The following is a 22206-nucleotide window of genomic DNA, read 5'->3' on the forward strand; positions in this document are numbered from 1 at the left end:
TAGCTGAGGCAGAGAAGTTCCCTGGACTGTAGTTATTCTTTTTCTTGGAACTATTCAAACCTGCTCTGGACTGAAAACCCAGGAAAACATCAGGCGCTCATGCCTGTGCCCCACCAGGGTCCAGGACACAGCATTTTCTAGCACCAGAGGGATTGATAAGAGACTGAGCAAGCCAAGCTACACTCCATGACAAGGACTCTCTCTCTGAATTTGCCATCTCTTCAGAACAGTGTGAGGTTCCAATGCTTAATATTATTCTTTTTTTTTTTTCATGTTTGTGACTACCTTGCTTGTTAAATAAATATTTTTTTTCCACTTTTCTCCAAGGAAGTTTATCTCCTGATCAGGTAGGGAGAAGGGCCACTTGAATTTGCTTTCTAGAGGGACCCCTCCCTAAATTTGCCCTAAAACAAGACAGTAGCTCACTGCTAAATTCAAATCAATCACCCCAAGTTACCTTTGGATCAATTTTCTGCTTTGTATAAACTCCATTTGCTGCTGTGAAGATATCATTTAGCAACACAAAGATATAGCCCTCCAGATTGAAAGACAGATCAGACCTGGGAAAGAAAGAAAGAAATACTATATTGTAAATAAGCAAAAAATATGCAATCCATTGCATTACCTTGTTTACCAAGACAAATATTGTGAATGAGGATATGCAAATCCCATGAACTCCAGCCAGTCACAGGTTAGGCTTCAAGCCTTCTTTGTAAGTCAAAGTACTTTACATTTCTCCAGTCACAGGACCATCACAAATGAAACATCAGAGTTCCTAATGCTCAGTGTGAAAGTGGCAGGAAATGTTCAGTTTTCATTCAGAGAAAAATTCCACCCATCTCAACCCTGACAACCAGTCCAATTATAATTGAATTTACTTACCTATTTCTTTTACTACAGAGAGAAAGCAGCTAGGGAATAAAATCCAGCTGGTTTGTATATTTTTCAGACATATTGTCATCCTATTTGTTTTGACTAGTTATCTCATCAATACAGGGTAATTCATTTGATAGGACATGGCTCTATCTCTGTCACATCACATGGAAATTATTTACCCTTGTTCATAGCAAAGCCAGGAAACAAACAAGCAAAACATTAACTTTCCAGGTAGGTAAAGGAATGTTCAAACATAAAACAGAGGACAACAGCATACGGGTGCATTGTAGCAATTATCTCACAATAGAAGTTAAAAAAAAAAAAAAGGGGGGGGGGGGGGTTATGATTAAAAAAATATATAATGTGTAACTCCATATTTCACTACCAAAATATCATTATATCATTCTTTCTATCCAGAACAAGAATATACTTTTCCAAGATTATTAAAATACACTGATACCATGATATAAAAACATGATTCCTCACACAGTTTTAACTTGCTTCACTTATGATCCTGCAAACATGGAAAACCTAGAGGTGGAAAAAGACACACCCAAAGACTGTCAGCAGGAATTAGATTTTTTCCTTTGTATAACTGCACCTCCTAGAGATGTCACTAGAGAGATTTTCCAAATCAAAACTTTATCCAAAGTAACTTATCTCTACTTAGGTTTACTCAGAATTAAACAAGGAAAAAGTCCTCCTGCTGTCCCTCCCCTCATAATATGGCTTTGTATGAGAAATTAAAACCTTACCCAGCGGCTATGAAAGCCCCAAGAATGATGGCAAATATGCTGACTATAATATTCAGTGGGTACCGTTTCCTGCAGGCAAAAATTGAAACAGTTCACATTTTCATTATTTGAAGCAGAGATTAAATGGCTGTCTGCCTGAAAAGTTTCAAAGCAATTAACAATCACAGAACATTTAATATGAGAGCAAAGTCTTGACAACCTTACAGAAAAAATGTGATTGCTCATGTGCCATGCTGTCAGACCTTGGCCCTGAGAACAGATATTGAAAAAGCACTCTGAGCACTCTCTTACTAGACAATTATAAAAGTAAAGGTTAAAGGTTCAAAGTAACAGCACTGAACCAAACAAATTTAATGTGTATTGATATTCATAATAGACATATTTCAGAGTCGTCCAGCAGTCCAGTACATCTCTCATGCAGTTTTTCATACCACCCCTGTTGAGGAAGATGCTATACAGCACACTGTCTGGATTATTTTCAAATAGATACTTATTTTGAACTCAAACTGAAACTTTTTACTTGAAAGGGAAAACACGGAGCTTATAACATTCTTCACCACCACATCAGTGCTGCCACAGAGTAGTAAAAGGCATACTGTAAACCTGTTAAAAGGTTTTTATATCTACACCACTTTATTTGAAAATATCTTAAGCACTCATTTTTGCATCATACTCTAACATGCCTTACAGATATTCCCCTAGTCCTTATTCTGTCAAGATAAGACTGAGAGAGAAGATCCTCAAAACAGAATGTACAATTCTCTTTGAAGAAATACTCTTGGAGAAATCCTGTGTGTAAAGGACTACATCTGTGGACCACTGTCCCAAGAATAATGTGCTGAGCAGACTCTAGTTAAATTAGGCTTTGATCATAATGACTCTCAAGAGTAACAAGCCAAATCTTGATTGTTTCAAAAATCCTGACATAAGCCTGCACAGACTCTCTAGAGTCCTTTCATTTTCAGCCCTGACGAAATCCACTGTGTCAGTCTGCACCTACACAGCATTCTCCTCCCAAGCTTTCCACTGGTTAGGATGTTGCTTGCACTCACAGGCCACATTGCTGTTCTCCAGCTGAGCATTTATGTGCATCTCACTGACTCATATTTTTTTTTCACTTGCTTGTGGGAGTCTTCAGGCCAACAGAAGACAGCAAGTTTTGCTTTCCCTGGGAGAAGTTAAAACTAGAAAAGAATTCCAGAGCATCTCCAAATATCAATCACATTGATCAATTAACTGCTGCTTCAGCCAAAAGCAGATGACGGTTTAGTTGGGGGCTTTTTGCAGTTTTAGCTTTCCCCTGATCATCACTCTCACGCTGCCTGGGTTCAGATTCAGCAAGCTGGTTTTCTCCTTGTGAGTTCATCTTGTGAGCTCAGCATCAGTCATGTGGATAGAACTGTGAAGTTCTGGACAAAGTATGATTTATTTCTACTCCTGTTCCTCCAACTCAGTACTACTGAAATTAGAGATCCTAAGCAGCTAGCATATCCTTCTTAATTTCTCATGAAAAATAACATAGGTGTCTGTAAGTAAGGAATTCTCTGATCTAAGAACTGGTAAATACCATTTTGCTTCATTAACCTGGTATGTTTTCAGACTTGACCCAGACAGTTACTCTACATAAGCAGACTGCCATGCTATCAGCACTCTTTGGAGACATAAGGATCTGTCTGTTTGAAGCAGTTCACAGTTTAGAAGACAAGACACAAACATAAACACTGAAAGTACTGAGTTGTGTCTGCTGACCTGAAACCCATGTAACAGTCTAGAGAATGAGATATGAAAATGGAGGCAAGTTGATTTTTTCCCTCTCTTCACTAAAATGTCTATATCTATGCCTTCAAAAAAGCTACATAAATCACTTTCTTTGCTTTTCTCTATTTGTAAGTAAAAATCACTCATTCAAGTTTCTGATGAGATGACACAAGTAATCCATTTGATGTGATCTAAAGTAAAGGAATCTTAAATGGAAAAAAAAAAAAACAACAAAAACACAACCCCAAAAACAAACAAAAAGGATCACCCAAGTATGATGATTTCCAGCAGTAAAGTAAGTGGAATGGTAAACTTCCTGAGCACTGTAAACATCGGCAAACTGTCAAAAAAAACAAAATAAAAATCCAAGCATAGTATCAGATTAATAGCATTCTTATATTCTAACTCTTATTTTACTAACCCAGGAGATGGAACAATTAGTCCAGGAATAAGAAACCAAACCAAATAGCAATTTGTACATATATTTAGTATTTAGTACATATATATGAATGTCAGTCTGAAATGCACATTAGACAACCAAATAATTGAAAGATAGCAAGCTTTGCCAGCTAGTAAATTTGTGCAACTGGCTATGTTTGAAGGTCACTCTGCATTACTGAAATGGAATATAGTAGGTATTTTTTACCTAGCATAACCCTTATAAAATAATTCTTTCTCCAAAATTCATAGGCATAGTTAAATAAAAACTATTTCTATTGAAACTTAAGAGGAGAGACACTAAACTTTTCTCTGAAAACATGTAACAGAAATAAAATACAAAGAAAACATGCTTAGTAAACAAGTTGTACTTTGAAAAAGTAAAATAAATGCATGACCAAAAAATTAGAGGAAATACAAGAAACATAAAAGGTGGGGCCACAGCTGCAACTACGAAACAAACTTCTATTTTTAGCAAGATATTGTTGATCTGCATGAAGTAATGCAGTTGGAAACCTTTCTGGGTGAGAAAACACTTGCATCTGACACTGTAAATGTGACAGCATGGCCATATGGACCAATTAATCCCCTGCTAAAGATAATAATTAACAATTGCATTAGTAAATGATACAATTCCTAACACAATATTTAAAAACTTTACAACAGATATTTTGAATTTATGCATGGGATCATCTGCACCTTCCAGACAACCTAAACAAGGCGGAGAATTCAGTGATGTAAATAAGTATCATACATTGTACCAAAATGTAATGTAACAAAATGTTAATGGTAGGAACACTGCAGGCATTTTAAAGTTTCTGTTATAAAAATTAGTTAAAACTGGTAAATCTAAAATAGGTATACCAGCCACAGGAGAGGGAGAAGGTGCACTTACATACCCTACTAAGCATTTAAATTTACTACAGGGAATCAGGGAAAAGGGAAAGTAAAACCCAATTTTTACAGTTTTGAAACTTCTTTCATATTCACAATGGCTGAAGTGCTACCAGGCACAGTACTGCCTAAGTCTTAATGTCTGTTTCAGTGGAACAGCTCGTGAATGCATTCAACAAGGAGTTGCAGAACCAGGCATCTAGTGTTCATAGCTGGAGAACATTAATTCTATAAATAAAAAGAAATGTATCACGGACATATTTTATGAAAAATCCTTTTGCTAGGATTTTTTGTCCTGAGAAGCTGAGAGGCCTCAGAAATGAAATGTAAACCATAATTATTTGCTGCTGTAGAATGCAACAGGTGCGTCTTTGATTGGTCTCATGCAGTTGTTTTTAATGAATGGCCAATCACAGTCCAGCTGTCTTGGACTCTCTGGTCAATCACAAGATTTTATTATCATTCCTTTCCTGGCTAGCCTTCTGATGAAATCCTTTCTTCTATTATTTTAGTATAGTTTCAATATATAATTTTCTTTTAATATAATATATATAATAAAATAATAAATCAGCCTTCCGAAACATAGAATCAAAATTCTTGTCTCTTCCCTCATCCTGAGACCCCTGCGAACACCACCACAGAAATGCAAACAAATTAAAAGTAATACACTGGGGGACCTCATCACTCTCTACAACTCCCTGCAAGAAGGGTGCAGTGAAGTGAGGGTAGGTCTCTTCTACTGTGCCTACAGTGAGAGCACCAGAACATATGGCCTTCAGATGAGGCAGGGGAGATTCAGACTAGATATTAGAAAAAAATTGTCATTGTTAGGGTGATCAAGCATTAGAATGGGTTGCCCAGGGAGGTGATGGAGTCACCATCCCTGAGGGCGCTTGGATCTGGCATTGGGTGATAAGATTACTAGTTCAGGGTTACAGTGGTAGTAGTGCTGTGTTTACAGTTGCACTGGATGATCTTACAGGTCTTTTCCAGCCTTGATGATTCTATGATTCTGTGGTTCTACTTTCTTTCCTAGCATCTGTCTAATAGTTATGAATTGCACAGAAACCTGCAAAATTCTGTTTTGGTTTAGCTTAGTACCAAACCTTCAGAAGCCTGCAACAACATAAAAAAACCACCACAATGGTAGTGGTGTATCCTGCTGTATCCTCTAGCTGTATCCTCCAGTCCTGGTGCAGCCATCATGCTTCTATGCTTGTCTTCCACAGAAAATACAGTCATTCATTCTATCTGCATTGCTTACACCTCTTTAGCACTAGCATGGAAGCAACTCTCATGAGTCTAAGCTTACAGGCACATGGGAGTCAAGGCACTCTTCAGCAGCGCTCCCTGACAACCACCACCTCCCCAAGCATCACCACCACCCCACTACACAGTAGTTTTTCATCTCTTGGTGATTCCTAAATATCTGCCATGACACCATGATACAAACATTTTCCTTATGCTTCTTCCTTCTAGAAACACAGTTTTCCAACTCTCTGGTTAGGACACCCAGGAAAAGCTAGATGCTTGGGTGTGAGGCAGAAGTGTAAGCACTTTCATGGTTACATAGCAGTATTGTGATTTTATGTCAGTACAGGACTGGCTAAGCTCCCCTTAAAGGAAGTAGACAACTTGTAAACTGGTCAAATGTTTGTGTAAAAATTTAATAACAGTACCAGGGGTTTAGACAGACAGGCAGACAGACAGATAGCACATGGATTTAAGACTCCAGACAATGCTCTTCTTTAGTGTTTCTTTTTTACCCCACAAGAGAAAAGGGTAAAATCCAAAGAGTCTACTTATAACTTCTACTTACTGTACCTGAGTTTGCTGGTACTTGATAATCCACTTAAGTGGTTTCCAACATAAATCAGAGGCAGAGGAAATAACTGTGATAAAATTAAAAGCATAACTCAGATTATTTTGTTTAGAAGTACTGTTGAGGAACTTCACTTGATAGAATTTGATACCTGTCATATCAGATGTACTTTTACGAAGAAAGAGGGGTTTTTCAACAGGAAAAAAGGTAACTAAGCTGCAAGCTCATCTGCAGCTCCTATTTATGTGACTGGTCATGACCACAGCTTCATTTATGTCATTAGAAGAGTTGCAATTTACCACTAATGAGACTTAGAATCCATTTAGAGTAAATGTTAATCACTCTTATTCTAATTACTATAATCCTCAGATAAATATCCATTTTAACATTTAATTTTAGATATAAAGGTAATAATAACAACAGTATCTAAATAATCAACTGAAGAGGTAGAATAAAAAAGTTAATAAACTATAAGTATGCTGTGCTCTTCTACATATTCCACACATATTAATACAGCTGGAAGTTGCAACATTTTAGATTAACCCAAAAAATTTGCTTTGTAAGATACTAGAAAGGAAAGTTAAGTAATTATGAGTAAATTAAACTTTGAGTAATTATGAGTAAATTTAACTATGAGTAAATTAAACCAGCAAAGAGACTGACTTGCACAGAAATCTATAGTCCATAACACAATATAGAGAAAAAATAATGGAACTTATGAGCCTTAAGAAAATGTACAAGAATACATTAATCCCTACAATTATCAGCTGCAATTCAAAGTCATTAATTTTCCTTTTACAGAAAAAATGACATTATCACAGAATGGATAAGGTTGGAATTTGCAGAAGATTTAAGCCAGCCAAGGTAATCAATGGGGACAAAGGCAGTGTGTACATTTGGTCCCATTCACTATCAGTCAAGAGGGGCTGAGATGGCAGAAAGACATAACAGATCCTCTATCCTAATGTGTAATAGTTGCTCTTGTTTCTAAACAGGGACACTTTGGAGGACACTAAAGTCAAAGGCTATTCATTTTTAAACCCTGCTGGAAAAGCATACAGAGGAGTAGGGTGTATTTAATCTATGTTAAAAATGCTGTGTTTCTTTCACAGCAAGAGAGAAAAAAGTGAAGTAAAAGTTAATTGATAGTCAACGGAAGTTAACTTTTAAGTGAAAGTCACAGTAAAAGTAAACAGGAATATAAAGAAAGCAGGAGTATGAGTAACAATAAATATTCAGCCTGTTGGCCTAAGTTTGCAAAAATTTTGTAAAGCACAGTCTCATCTGCAGACTTTTATTTAGAACATTTTGGTTCATTTAATTTATAGGCTGAAAACAGAGCAGACATTATATTATCTTTCCTCTGAAATTCATTCCATTGTAAAGACAAAATTACAACATCCAGCGTAACAGCAGAGATCAGTGAATCATTTATTTAAAAGGGGTCAGGAACTTCAAAGTTTCATCAGTAAAATAAGCATTTCACTACTTTAAAACTCCAGCTGAATGCACTGAAGACATTTACCAGTTGAGGAGTGAAAAGTAATGGTTATCTTAGTGCCATAGCAAAAGTTGACAAAAGGATAAGGAGTTGGACTAAGGGTTCCTTAAAAAGTAGAGAAATCAACAATGGGCAATCCTGATTCAAAAAAAAAAAGCTGATTCACTATGACTAGTCAAATCCAACACCACAAACAGTGTACATGTCCTAGAAGCTAAAATGCTGACTCCTCCCAGCCTATCCAGCAAAATCTTCCAAACAACAGATATTATTAGGATAAAGAAAATACATGCTGTATTTTTTAATGCCTTTGTATATAAGTTAAAGCGAAGACAACAGCAGAGAGGGAGCACAGCAGGACTTGTGGGGATGGAGGGAAGAAACTTCTCAAGGTCTCAATAAATTGTTTATACATGGAACTCAAAGCTACCCACGGGGAAACTTTCTTTCTTATTCTGGAATAATAAAGAAGGATTGTCCATTTTATGAATAATACCATGGATTCTCCTCCAAGACTTGTACATGTAGAAATGCCAATGATTTCAACATGCATTAAGAATAAACATATCTGTGAGACATCCATTGTAAACCTCACACTGACAGGAAGACAGGACATTCTGCAGTAAAGATGTGGGCTTGAAAAACTATGCTATCTGATCCCTGTAGCAGGGCTGGGAACATTCCTTGTGTCCTGGAGCAAACATAACTGATAACCTGCAACAAGACATAAACACACAGGCTAATGCATCGAAGAAACATTCCAATAACATTGCATAGATGCAAAAATCTTTGAGGATTGTTGCTGTACTAATTTCACATTCTAGTTCCCAAACTGAGGTAAGAAGAGGTCCTGTCACATTTGTTCTATCCTGCCTCTTTAGACCATATACATTTAAGGTCTGTATAATGCAGCTAGTCGCCACCATCAGTATTTTCAGTAGGCATTATTTTAGCCCCTCCTATGGAACGTAAATGTTGTACTGGGAGTCAGCTATTGTTCTGGTTTCTCATCTACCACATTACTTTTCTACTATTTTTTCTACTATCACATGCTTCATTCATATTTCCAAGCAGCCTTCCTCTTTTTATGCTGTGTTCAAAAGTCTTTCACAAACACCTATCTCCCATTGATCCCACAGAGAGCTATATCCAGAAAAACCTTTCAGAAATGTGGAAGATTTCATCCTGCTATATAAAGGTAAAGCAACCTTCCCATGTGCTGCATAACTAAATTGCAATGATTTCTCTGCAAACAGAGTTTATATCTATTGCCCAAACTAGAATATTACAGAGAAATTAAAATTATCAAATCAATTTTTAAATGAAACAATGATGCAAAGAATCCCATTTGAAAAAGAAATGCAAATGTTTTTCTTGTCTCCATAAGAAAGAATGCTACTATAAGAAGTAACTCTTTCCTATTAATACTATGACATATGTGATCCTTACCTTCACAGGTATACTTTTGTCAAAATCAGGGAAGTGAACAATCTTATTTAGTTTTGACACATACAAGATAAGTATAGTGGCGGCCATCTAAACAAAAAGAAAAAATGAGAAGTTATGCAAGAGCAAAATTGTAATGTATGAATGAAAAAACTGCTTCAAAGACAAAATCTTTATATGAATTTGACAAATGCTAGGTTTTATGTATTTCTTTAAAAGAACAGCACAGAATGAAATTAACAAATTGAAATAATTTTGCTCTTATTGAAACAATTTTGCCAGCTATTTATTTAAAAGTAAAATACACAAATATACTTTACTATCCTGAAGAAAATTAGTGGCATTCTGTGAAACAATGCATGCTGAGAAGGAGTTGAGAAAATAAAATAGGACACAATCCCAGATAAACCATGAAATTTTTACTCAGAAAATAGTTTAGTCTGCAGAAGCACTCCCAAAACTTTTTTTTGGTAATGCAACATGGAAGTTGGGCATTGATCAATCTGTTGTCAACATGAGGAAGAAATAGTAAAGATGCAGACAGAATGAAGAAGAGTATCTGAGCAATCATATATCACAGGTGTTAATGCTGCCCCAAGGAGTCAAAACAAAAGGTCAAATTTTCCTAATATGAAAATACAGCAATCAAGTATCTAGAGGATGAGGTGGAGTCATGTTCTGCAGACTAAAGCATTATACCGTATCATATGTACTTTATATAGTGTTCAGAAAAATCTTGGAAGGATCTGTCAACAAAAAAATGGAAATGTCATTAAGTCTTTGATTCTGCAAAGACTCTTTTTCTTTTTTTTTACAAAGAAAAAAGCCACATCAAGACATGAAGTATTGCCACATTTTCAAGCCTTTCACTGAAACATGTTCTATGGTTCTTTTAGCAGTCTGGGTATGTAAAACTCTCTATCACATCGCAAAGTCTTTAAAAGACATTTCACTCTCTCTAGCACCTAACAGCAGAGATGTCAGACTTACGGTACCCTGTTTTCAATACTTCCTCACTACCCCCTGCTGTGCAGCCTTGGCAGAAAGCAAATTCCCTACAAAATGTATTTGCCTAAATAACACTTGCTTCAAGGCTCAGTCTTTATTAGTGATCCCTCTGCAGTGACACATTCTTCTTTATGGACCCAGTCCACAAGCATTTGAACTTTGGTTTTATTACAATGTCGCCCAACAACAAACATTTCTGCTGCCATACTCCAACTTACCCATGGGCAAATAAAGCAAGAAAGAATCAAAATTTTGCACTGGTCCTACTGGAAAACTGCTGGGAAATGGGGAGAAATTTATGAGGAAATTAATGGTTTGGCTACAAACAGGGGCAATATCTCTGCATGCAGTCCACAAAGGCTCAAGGACCCTCACAGAATGTATGCATGCAGAATGTATGCATTTGCTAGAACAAAGCTGGACAGTTTTGAAGGCCAGATTCCTTAATTACTGAACTTTACAAGGAGAATTAAATAGCATATCCAGTCTTTCCAGGCAATAATTTTTACTCAAGCTCAAAGTTGCCTGTTTTCAATGAAACAAATTACAGTTCCTTAAAGTGTATCTAATCCAGAAGACAAGCAGTTCACTATAACTGTGATTTTGCCCCCTAAAATCTACCTCTATTATCATTAGTTTAACTTAAAAAAGAATGAATACTTTTAGTATGCTTTACTTGTGAACATACCTGTCCAATTCCAAGAAACATTGGTGACGGGAAGCTGAAAAGCATGAACAGATATTTAGTACTGAGGAATGGAAATAAGTAATTAGGAAAAATAAAAAAGTTAAATTTTAAAACCAAATTCAACAATTAAACATGAGGATGACTGCCCTGTGTTTAAGAAGAGTTCAAGACTACACTTAATGTAATAGAAATATTTTATTTCTGAAGCCCAAATGATACAGCCCATGCATGTACAGTTGATCAATTCTGAACTGCTAGCTGTTTGGGGACTACTCGTAACTGAAGGTAACACACTTAGAGAGCTCTTAATGCATCATTTCTTGAGTAGCTTCACATATACATTTTAAATCCTGAGATGGGATAGTAACTAAAACATCTTGCATTTGCTCTAACATGGAAGCTTATCTCTACAATCCAAACATACTAGCAATATGCTTTTGTCAAAATCAAGTTCTTAGGTAAATGTTGTAGAAACATCTATTGTCTACTAAACTAGCTACATTCCTACTATAACCCTTCAGTTGGCTTTACCTGAAAGCGTAGATAGAGTCACAGAAAGGTTTAGGTTGGAAGGGACCTTAAAGATCATCTAGCTCCAAACCTTCTGCCATGAGCAGGGACACTATCCACTACTCCATGTTGCTCAAAGCCCCATCCAGACTGCTCTTGATGATTGGTCATCTCTAGGGATGAGGAGCCCACAGCCTCTCTGGACAACTTCCTCCAGTGCCTCACCCCTCTCACAGTAAAGAATTTCTTCCTAGTGTCAATCTAGACCTCCCCTCTTTCAGCTTATGTCCACTTCCCTTTGCATTATCACTACATGGCCTTCTCAAAAGTCCTTCTTGAGCTCTTCCCTTTAGGTACTGGAAAGCCACAATAAGGTCTTCCTGGAACCTTCTCCAGGCTGAACAACCCTGTCTCTCTCAGCCTGTCTTCACAGGAGAGGTGCTGCCATCCTGCGATCAGAACCACTGTGATTAGTGGCCTCCTCTGGACTAGTTTCAACAGGTCCATGTCTTCTTTGAGTTGGGGGGTCCAAGACCTGGATGCATTATTACAGGTAGGGTCTCACCGGAGCAGGGGCACAGAATCCCCTTCCTTCCCCTGCTGGCCTCACCTCTTCTGATGCAGCCCAGGTGGTTGAGTTTCTGAGCTGCAAACACACGGTGCTGGTTCATATTCAGCTTTTTACCACAAGCACCCCCAAGTCCTTCTCCCCAGGGCTAGTCTTGACCCATTCTCCATGCACACTATATTTGTGCCTAGGATTGCCTCAATCCAGGTGCAGGACCTTGTACTTGGCCTTGTTGAACTTCATGACATTTGCAGAAGCTGCAGTTCTCCTACTTAGTGTGGCGAGAAATGTACATCTAATATTAACATAATTGAAATGGGAACAAAGCATTGACAAAAGAAACAAACACGCTGACTCACAGCAAAAAGGCCATAAGAGCCCTACAGTCCTAAAACAGAGTTAGGAGCAATTGATAGCAAAAGAGATCAGGGAAACAGAAATATTGGGGGCAGGAAAAACATAAAAAATAGCAGGACTTCCATTTATAATCATGTGACACTTAAACTGCCTTTTGTTTAGTATTTACAGCTCCCCCATATAAAGATGAAGAGTTTGCCCATCTGTACTACAGATTTCTGCAGACATTTGTGATTTGCAGAGGTCTAAATACTTCCAGCAATGCTGTAAGGTCTTAATACAAAACTTAGGCTTACTGATGGACACACTGTACTCGATTATCTCATGCAGATGTGCTAGATGTATGCTAGGGACTTTCAGGGAGCTGCAGTCCATAGGATAAAAAGCACTATAAAATAAAATCTCAACTTGCACCATGTACAATTTATGAGACATATTAAATACAGCTGCTATATGTTCAAATAGCACTGAATGTTAGAAAATGACATTTGGCTTTTCAACTTTCTTCTTATTTTGGTTTTTCTTTTTCTTATTTTGATTCAAGATGAGCTAAACCATAGCAAAAACAGAGCAAAGATTTCAAGTAAAATACATTACTGGTGACAAAAATGACAGTCACAGGACAATATAGAATCATAGAATATCCTGAGTCAGAAGGGACCCACAAGGATGATTGAAGTCCAACAAGTATATACATCTAGATGGGAAAAGTATGACTTGGAGATGAATGCCCAAGTTCCTATTTCCGTCAGCTGCAAGACTAAGAGTAAAGTGCAGTGTAAGAGGGGTGCAGTTAATGCTGTTGCTTTACAGTGGTAGAAGATTCTAATTATCACCAGGATTCCATATGGGAATTAGCACCATCAAGTCAAGGACGGAATCTCTCAGTGTTTTTACGATCAAGCCATTTTACGAGGTTCACTTTTCGTTTTTGGCTGCCTCAGAAAGGAAAGATGCTGGAAGAAAGATACTGTTCAGCAGGAACAGTTAGAGGATACGCTGTTTCCCTCACGGGTGTCTCAGGTAGTGCGATCCTCTGGGAATAGTGAAAAGACCCGCAGGAAAAGACGGGTGTTGTCGGGCGGTGCTGCAGAACTGGTACATACTGGGCACGGGTAGGGTCCCAGATTGGAGAAACCAGCCCTGCTTCCAGCACATTACCCACCAGCTGGCTCGGGATCCCGAGCTGCACGGACGCCCGAGGGTCACGCCACCGGGAAGGGGAACAGGAACGGGAAGGCTTCTCCGCCGGGCAGGGACAGAGCCCGGCATCGCCCGGCACCGGCCGTACAGGCACCCGCGGCTGGGGGCCGCCCGCTCCGCCCCGGCGCTCACCTGTAGGCGCTGAGGAGCGCCTTGTTGACCAGCACGGTGAGGAAAGAGCACGTCCCGTAGAAGAGCGCCGAGAGCACCCTGGGAAGTGTCGGGGAAGCGGCGACGGCGTCCGCCTCCTCCCCCGCGGCCTGCCCGGCGCTCATGGCGGCGACGAGCGGCGGCGAGCAGGGCCGCACCGCGGGTTTGCACCAGGGTGGCCGTGGGGACGCCGCTCCTCCTCCTGCTCCCCGGCCCGTCCCCAGACGGCGGCGGCGGCCCCGGGTCCGGGCGCGGCGGCCCCGCGGGCGGGTCTGGAGCGGCGCCGCACCTCGCCTCGCCTGCCGGGGGCGCTGCCGCCGCCACGGCCGGGGAGCCCCGCCAGAGCGGCCCACGGGACTCGGCGGCGGCGGGGCGGGCACCGCGCGGGGCCTCCGGCGGGCCGGGGCCGCGGCAGCCCGGCCCTCAGAGCGCCCGGCCGTGCTGTTAAACCAGGCCGGCGGCAAAGCGGGGCCTCTGGAGCCCGCCCGCGGAAGGGAGACGGCCGAACCCCGCGGGGACCCTGCTGCAGCCAGCCCTCAGCACCCCCAGAGCTCGGCCTGGGCTCCGCGCGGAGGGACGGATTCTCACAAGTTCCTGAAACTAAAAAACAATTTGCCTCGGGTGGTTTAACTTGTGTCAGATTTCAAGGGACAGGGAAAATAAACACCTTAAACCTTCTCTGCAACAAGCCGGGCTGTCAGAAACAAGGAAGAGGCTGAGTATTTAATAATTACCAAACAGCACACATTAAACCTGAAAATTAAATCAAGTTTTTATTCAAAGCATCTATTAGAATGACAGCACATCAACTCTTCTGCTTTTAACTCACGCGAAACTACAACTTAAATCTTTCAAAGAACCAAACAATTTCTTGTATGTAATCACTTAATAAAACAAAAAGCAGTCTTCCACAACCCATCTTTCTTTTTTAACTTGGTATTTTACCCTAAACTTGTCATGATCGAAAACTGCTTCAGCTGTCTGAATTTCGTCTATGGCAAAGTACAATCCAGTGTACTTGTCATACTTCAAAGACCTGAGGAAATATTCTGGCTGACTGAAAAAAGAAATTTGAAGAACTCAAACCCAACAACAACAACAACAAAACCCCACCAAAAAATCCACAACCAAACCTGATGAAGTAATATTCCAGTCTGCAAGTGGCTGGTAATTACAGTCTTCTGCCCTGTGAAATACTGCTCGGGAGCAATTCTGAGTTATGATTCAGAATTACAACAGATGTATGTTCAGGGCTCATTTTGGGATCAGACTATTCACATGAAGCCAGATGAACAGTCAGAAGCACTTAATATTTTTTAGAAACCCAAAACCTACATACACGAATGAATTACCAGTTTTACATAGGCAAAGAAGCCTTGTATGACTAGTGTTTCCTATTCTTTTCAGAAGCTGAAACAAAAGTTAAACCGTATCACTGGTGCAAAATTATTTACAATCAATGAAAGACACTTTCTTTTTTTAAATTATTCAATTACTTTTTAGTTAAGTGCATCGACACAGGATTTAAACAAACTGGATTAATGAGATTTTCAACCACAAAAGGTTATCAGAGAACATACTTCAACAGCTGCAGTTTCAGATATGAAACCACTCTACTTTTCTGGAACAGCTGTATGCAACTGGTCAGCCTACATCAAGTGATTGACAAAATGTTTTCTTCCTTTTCAGTTCAAGCGAGAGGGAAAGAGACTTCCCTTCTCATCTGAATTTCCTGACTTCCAACGAGGGGAAGAAGTTAAAGCAAGCAGGTCAGTAAATACACATTATTAATATCCCCATAAGCAGTAGCTTAACAACAACAACAACTGACAACAAAACCACACACAAAAAATCCCATCTGAAAACAAAGTTTTGTTAGTATATTAGGAATCTCTGGCTGCCTTCAAAGCAAAATATGGTAAAAGATCACCATGAGACAATGCTACTGAAAGTACATAACATTCACAAAGTGACAAGATACCCTGTTAAACATTTTATATCAGCATCTGAGTACTAGGCAGCATTCTGCAACTTCATTTATTTGGGAAATATATGAAATCACACTGTTAACACACTTGTAACTACCTTTGGAAGCCTATTTTCTATTTGTATAGTGAATACTTTTCTGCAGTGTTTACTTTATAGCTGTGCTATGGTTAGTGAACAAAAAATTGGCATGTTATGCTGGACTAAAGCAGTAAGGTGGCTTTATGCACAGTAAGTATTGAGGCTTCTATTTGCTAATCATTATAAAAGCAATGCTTTAAAACTTAGTGTTTGCTAATAGAAGACCTAGAATAGTTTACTACAAATTCATACCACCCTGTAAATAACCCCTTTATTAACAAAATCAAGTGCCAAATCACTAAAGGGCCCAAATACCTGAAAAAAATATTACCAGTTCTTTACCTTTTTCTAGACTTTGCAAGACTAATCATTTTCAGATAAAACAATGTGCAAAACTTCCCAACTACACATGTTAGGAATAACAAGTGCTACCAAGAGATTCTGCTGAAATCAAATAAAAAAAATGTGAAGCAGCAAAGTCAAGCCTCATACCTTGGGCAGTCACAGTGAAGATATTCCCTGCATGAAGCATTTTCTTTCCCTGTACAAGTTGAGATAACTAAACTCTGCCCTTCGCCTTGGAGATGCTAGGTATAGATATACTGACATTAGAAAAACATGGTTTCATTGCTGTTTTGACAATATCCCCAGACTCATCACTTTGCTAGATAGTCAGATAAATACTTTTTTGTCAGCCATCTTTGGCCACATGTACCATCCTGCTAATTGTGAACACTTTATTCAGAAAGTGTTTCCTGTGAAATCTGCTTCAGATAAATGAGTTAACCTTGCAAAAATCTAGCTTTCCATGACACATAAATTTATCAACCCTGCCTTATGCAGTCCCATATTTACAAAATACTTAGAAATTTTACATCTGTCTTCTACCCTATCAAAAGTGCAATTCTCTCACCCCATGTTATGGGGCAACAACATTCTTCATAAATTCTACAGAATAGCAGCCTATTATAAGCAAATAAGGTGCTTAGCTTATGCTTGGGATCTAACTGGTTAAGTAACACCAGAAAGTACATTTTTTATGGGCAGAGACTGCTCCTCCTATCTACTGTCGCAGGGGTGCCACAGCTAAGTTTGCCAGCTCAATGAGCGCCAGCGCGCCATGCATGCGTTCACGCTGCTCCTGGAGGCGACGGTGGCGGGCAGCTGAATGAGCACTGTTTTTCTCTTCATCGTCCTCTTCATCAGACTGAAGATACTCCATTGGGTCCTGCTGTTCCTGATCTGTTTTCTGGATTGCTTTGGTCTTCAAAGCAGGAGCACGCTGCTCTCTAGTCTCCCAGTATCTATAACATCAAACGTGAGGAATACTTGTAAAATACACACAACAATTGACTCGCACACCACCAATTCAAAATGGGCAAAAACCTCCCAAGTACTAGCTTGCATTGAACTGGGCATTGCACTTGGCTTTACCTTTCAGCCCTTATATGGTAGTATTTAAGCTGTCAGAAAGCTTCTTTACTCAGTATTTTCAATGTGAAGTGCCCAAGTGAACATCTGTGACAGATTTCTTGTCTCCATGGTATTCTCAGCAGGCATTTCTTCCTAGACATACAGTACCCCTCATACAAATGCAAATTCAGCAAAACTGTAGCACTAGCTAATAAAGTATTAGCAGGTGTTGATCAAGCAAAAAAAAAAGGTATTTAAGCAGAGAGCAAACACAAAACAAAACTGTAAGAAAAAAGGCTCAAGAACTTGGTCTTGACCAGGAGTTCATAATTCTTTAAGGAGAGGCAAGGCTGTGCTGATGTGTACTGGAAGAACATCTAGTTTTGCTTTCTTGGGGTTTAACTATCCCAAAGAATGAATGCTGTGTTAGACCACTCTTTTAAGTATTTTGAGAAAGATGAGGAAACTTACTTCGCTAGCCACTCGGCCACCGCTTTATTGTCAGCTGTCTCCTTCTTACTCAGCCTGTCTGTGAGTTCTTCCCTCTTCAGTCGGGCATAGGGATGTTTGGGACAATGACGGTTTGCATGTGTGAATCTGCTTACGCAGCCTTAAAAAAAACACAGAGTGACAATGAAGAACGTGTTACAGAAAGCAGCCAACCAAAGAAAGTGTAGCATCTGTGGGATGGAAATGCCACTGAATCCACCCTTCCTCATTCACAAAAACCCCTAGGTTTTGTTGAAAACCAAAGGCTCTAGGTTCGTAACATGGCCCGGTCATTATTTTATACATTAGTATCCACTGACAGAGAATGTATGCAATCCGTAGATACATACTTGCAGAATTAGGCAGATTCTGCAGGGCTCTTCCCTTCCCTAAAAGTTCCACCAAATTTAAACTCCAAAGCTTTTGCCATGTTAACACGCATACATTCCCAATATTAGTCTGACCCCAGAAAGCTGCAAATCGTTCTCTGATGACTTACCATTCTCTGAGCAGACAAAAGGCTTCTCTCCTGTGTGGAGACGCTGGTGAGTTTTGAGCTGCCCACTCTGTACAAAGGCTTTCCCACAATCTGGGTAATCACATAAATAAGGCCTTTCACCTAAAAGTAGTAACAGAAGAGATTTATGAAAGATGACTAGAAGTGTCATAGTACCCAGCAGTGGTCCCTGGCTTCAGAAACTTGCATCTACTTAAAAAATCCTAGAAGTGCAGGCTCTATGCTACTGAACAATACACTTATTTCTGAAGAGAAAAAAAAAAAATTGTACTTTTCCTTGTCATATTTCCTGATTTAAGACTGCTAGATAGCACTACATAAGTTTTGTGAAACTGTGCAGATATAAAGCAAGAAATATGGACAAGTAATTGGATTCAGTAATACAAGGATTGTATTGGATTCAGGTTGTAACCAGAAACATTTTATCCTTACCATAGCCTGAACAAGGGTAAAATAACCTGAGGTCAACATCAATACAAGGTTATAGAATTATCTCATTAGGAGAAATAGCTCATGTTTAAGAAAAGTTATAATGATGAAGGCTGCATGAGAAACTTATTCCAGATTTAAGTTTTCTTAAATCAGTGATCAAGGAAGAGTTGTCCATGCAAACTGCAACCAGGAGAACAAAGGTAGCAGGTGTCTCCTTCCTCAAGTGGACCTGACTGCACACACTACACAAAGATATGCCATGCCACCGCCCTCAGGAAGGCAACAAAATGAGGGTGAGTATGGCTCACTAATTCAGAGGAATGACAGGGTAAGCTCTACTCAGTTAAGAAGTTCTTACAAGTTCAACACATTGCAGGATCGAGTGAAATAGTTTATTTTGACCAAAAAATGAGGAATGATGCTGTTTAATATCATTATTTAGATTAGTCATAGTGACCTGAGTCAGAAGGAGATGGTGACAGCCAGGACTTTTTTGGGATTTTGTTTGGTTGGTTTGAGGAGAGTGCTGGTGGTTGTGTCTGTATTGTGAGCTACATTTTTTCATGTTTTATGGCAAACAGTGTTCTGTTGAAGAAATAAAATGTATTTGCTTGGTTTAAAAAAAACCCCAAACATCATCTTCAGTTTAAGCTCAGTTGAGTATTGAGTGAGTTCATCATACATTTAAACTTAAATGCAAATCACCTTCTAAATACTGTTCAGTAAATTAGCCTGATCTCCTCCACCCCAGAAAATTAATTTTAGGTGGTGGGAAAAAACGACTGGGTGGTGATTTTAAGCATGTAGACTCTTCTCTCAATATTTAAGCCCACTTCCTGGGACAATCCTGAAGTTGCCACTTTTTAAGTTACTCTAACCTCTTACAGCAAAACTTCAGTTGTGATGTGAAAAATACATCAGCAAGGAGGAAACAAATCACAAAGAGGCAATCAGGATAGAAAGTGCTACGAGGCTCAAGTACAGAGTACCAAGCCCAAGACTACAGTCTTTCTTAAAAAGTGAGTCTGTGACAGATAAAATGTTTACACAATTTGGCTATACTATTATAGCCCAAATTGCTGCTACACTTCCCCACTACAAATATGGTTACAAAGACTTTGATTGACTAACAAGCACTGGGAGCAAAGTATGTTAATTTAGCAGTTACAATAAAATCATAACGGGTTAAGTTCTTTGGGGTTCCTTTATGTTTGTTTGGGGGGGATTTAATTCCTTCATTTGTGCTTCCTAAGTGGCTCTCCCCAGCTATTCACACTTTCCTTTTACTCACCGGTGTGAGTTCGTTTATGGGCTTGCAGTGACTTCTCTCGTGGAAAGACCCTGTTGCAAATATTGCAGCGTATCCTGCTGGAAGAGTGCTCTCCTTCACTGATCAGGTCTCGGACGGTGTCTGCTCTTGGACGGCCGCGTCTTATTCCATCCTGGGTGTAAATAACGAGGCAACTAAACTCAGGCACTTCCTCCCCCCTGCAGTTTGGCCAACTGGTACAGCATGCCCTGGAGCGAAGGCATGACCAAGGATGGTGTTGTGACAGCACAGAGCCACACCAGACTGTGCCCAGCCCATTCCTAAGGGCCCGGTGCAGGAGGGGAGATGACAGGCACCACCATGAGCTCAGGAGCACGGGGGAAACCGACAATAGGACCACAGAATGGGTCAGGCTGAAAGGGACCACAGCGGGTCATCTGCTCCAACCTCCCTGCTCAAACAGTCATTCTAGAGCACATGGCACAGGATTGTGTCTAGGCAGTTCTTGAGTATCTCCAGGGACAGAGACTCCAAAACCTCTCTGGGCAACATGTGCTATGCTTGGCCACCAACACATAAAAAAATTCCTCCTCATATTGAGGTGGAACTTCCTGTGTATCACTTTTTGCCTACTGCCTTTTTTTCCTCCAGCTTGTTACAAGCAAATCCTAGCGCCATCCTCTTGGCACCGTGGTAAGATACTCATATCCGTTATTAAAATCATCTCAGTCATCTCTTCTTGAGGCTGAACAGGTACAGCTCCCTCAGCCTTTCCTCACAAAATAAATGCTCCGGTCCCTAAATAATCTTTGTTGTCCTACACTGGACCCACTCCTGGAGCTCCATGCCTCTCTTTTACCGAGGAGCCCAGAACGGGACAAACCGCTCCAGACACGAGGAGAGAAGACAAGAGTTTTTTTCGGCGGCGAGGTTGGTTTTTTTATGGTCATTTTTTTACTTTTTAAAGGAGGGAGGACGGGCAGCCGCTCCATCCCCTGCTCTTCCCCGCGGCGCGCGCGCCGTTGCCGGAAGTGACTTCACTTTAAATGCCCGGGCGGAAGCGCGGGAGGGGCGCGCGCCGCGGAGTCACCCCGCAGGCGCGCGGCCCGCCCGCCCCCGCCCGCCGCGCACTCACCTTCAGGTGCCGGTGCCGCCCGCTGCTCCCCGGGCTCCCCGCCTTCTCCTCGTCTCCGCCAGGGACTCTGCCCGCTCCCCCGCGGGGCGGCGGCAGGGCTGACGGGCCGGCGGTGCTGTCGCTGCCGCCGGGGCTGAGGGTCACGTTGTGCGCGTTCTCGCCCCAGCGCCAGGGGTAGACCATGAAGTCGCTGAAGCCGGGGCTGGTGGGGACGGGCGGGACGGGCATCGGCTCCTCGGCCCCACTCCCCGCCGAGGAGGGCTTGATCGGGGTGGTTTTGATAACGGAGACCAGGACGCGCTTCGGGGAGTCCTGGCAAAAAATCACCGGGGGGGGGCCCGGCGGGAGCCGCTCCGCCATCGCCGAACCCTCGCGGGCAGCGGCGAAGGGAGGGAAAGAAAGCGAAAGGAGGGCGCTCCGCGGCGGCAGGGCCCCGCAGTCCGCACCCGTGTCCCGGAATGGGCCGTGCAGCTGCACGGAGGTCCCGCGGCCGTCGGCACCTGTCGCCGCTCAGGCTCGCCTCAGCCGCTCATCACTGAGGACGGCGGCTCCCTGTGGTCTCGGCGGCTTGCCCTCCGCACCCCTCCGCCTCCGCGGCCACCCCCGAGCGGGTCCGCCAAGTCAGCGGCGGCCCCCGGCCATGGCAGCGCCCGGAGCGAAGCAGTCACAGCGTCCCCGCACCTTTCTGAAGCGAAGCCGGCCCCGCTGGCAGCCCCGGTCCCGGCGATGCCCGAGGAGGAGCCGCCGCCGCCGCCGCCGCGATACCTCCGCGCTCGCAGCCCGGGCCGAGCCCCAGGTTTTCCCGCGTTACGTTTCGCGCCCGAGCGCAGCCAATCACCCGGCCTAGCGCGGGTGTCACGGGGAGTCTGTTCCCGCCGGCCAACCGCTGGGCGGGAAAGTCGGCGGCCG

General features: G+C 41.4%; 2 protein-coding genes across 2 annotated transcripts in view; both read right to left on the reverse strand.

The window, feature by feature from the left end:
* The window catches only part of SLC35D2 (solute carrier family 35 member D2), a 23579-nt gene extending 9406 nt beyond the window's left edge, over positions 1 to 14173 (reverse strand). The window contains exons 1-7 of the mRNA XM_036403171.2: positions 13957 to 14173; positions 11187 to 11220; positions 9494 to 9580; positions 6546 to 6613; positions 3658 to 3729; positions 1632 to 1700; positions 458 to 560 (exon numbers count right to left, since the gene is read on the reverse strand). Coding sequence (XP_036259064.1) covers positions 458 to 560; positions 1632 to 1700; positions 3658 to 3729; positions 6546 to 6613; positions 9494 to 9580; positions 11187 to 11220; positions 13957 to 14099 — 576 coding nt within the window. The 5' untranslated portion in view covers positions 14100 to 14173. The remainder of the gene's footprint in view (positions 1 to 457; positions 561 to 1631; positions 1701 to 3657; positions 3730 to 6545; positions 6614 to 9493; positions 9581 to 11186; positions 11221 to 13956) is intronic.
* A 548-nt stretch (positions 14174 to 14721) lies between these two features.
* Positions 14722 to 21848, reverse strand: ZNF367 (zinc finger protein 367). Its single transcript, XM_036402561.1, has 5 exons — positions 21298 to 21848; positions 20184 to 20334; positions 18443 to 18562; positions 17926 to 18064; positions 14722 to 17345 (listed from the first exon to the last, which is right to left on the reverse strand). Exons 1-5 carry the CDS (start codon positions 21655 to 21657, stop codon positions 17105 to 17107), a joined length of 1011 nt encoding a protein of 336 aa, XP_036258454.1. The 5' UTR covers positions 21658 to 21848; the 3' UTR covers positions 14722 to 17104.
* Positions 21849 to 22206: the final 358 nt, after the last annotated feature.

This window comes from Molothrus ater, chromosome Z (genome assembly GCF_012460135.2).
Source record: "Molothrus ater isolate BHLD 08-10-18 breed brown headed cowbird chromosome Z, BPBGC_Mater_1.1, whole genome shotgun sequence".
Taxonomy (NCBI): domain Eukaryota; kingdom Metazoa; phylum Chordata; class Aves; order Passeriformes; family Icteridae; genus Molothrus; species Molothrus ater.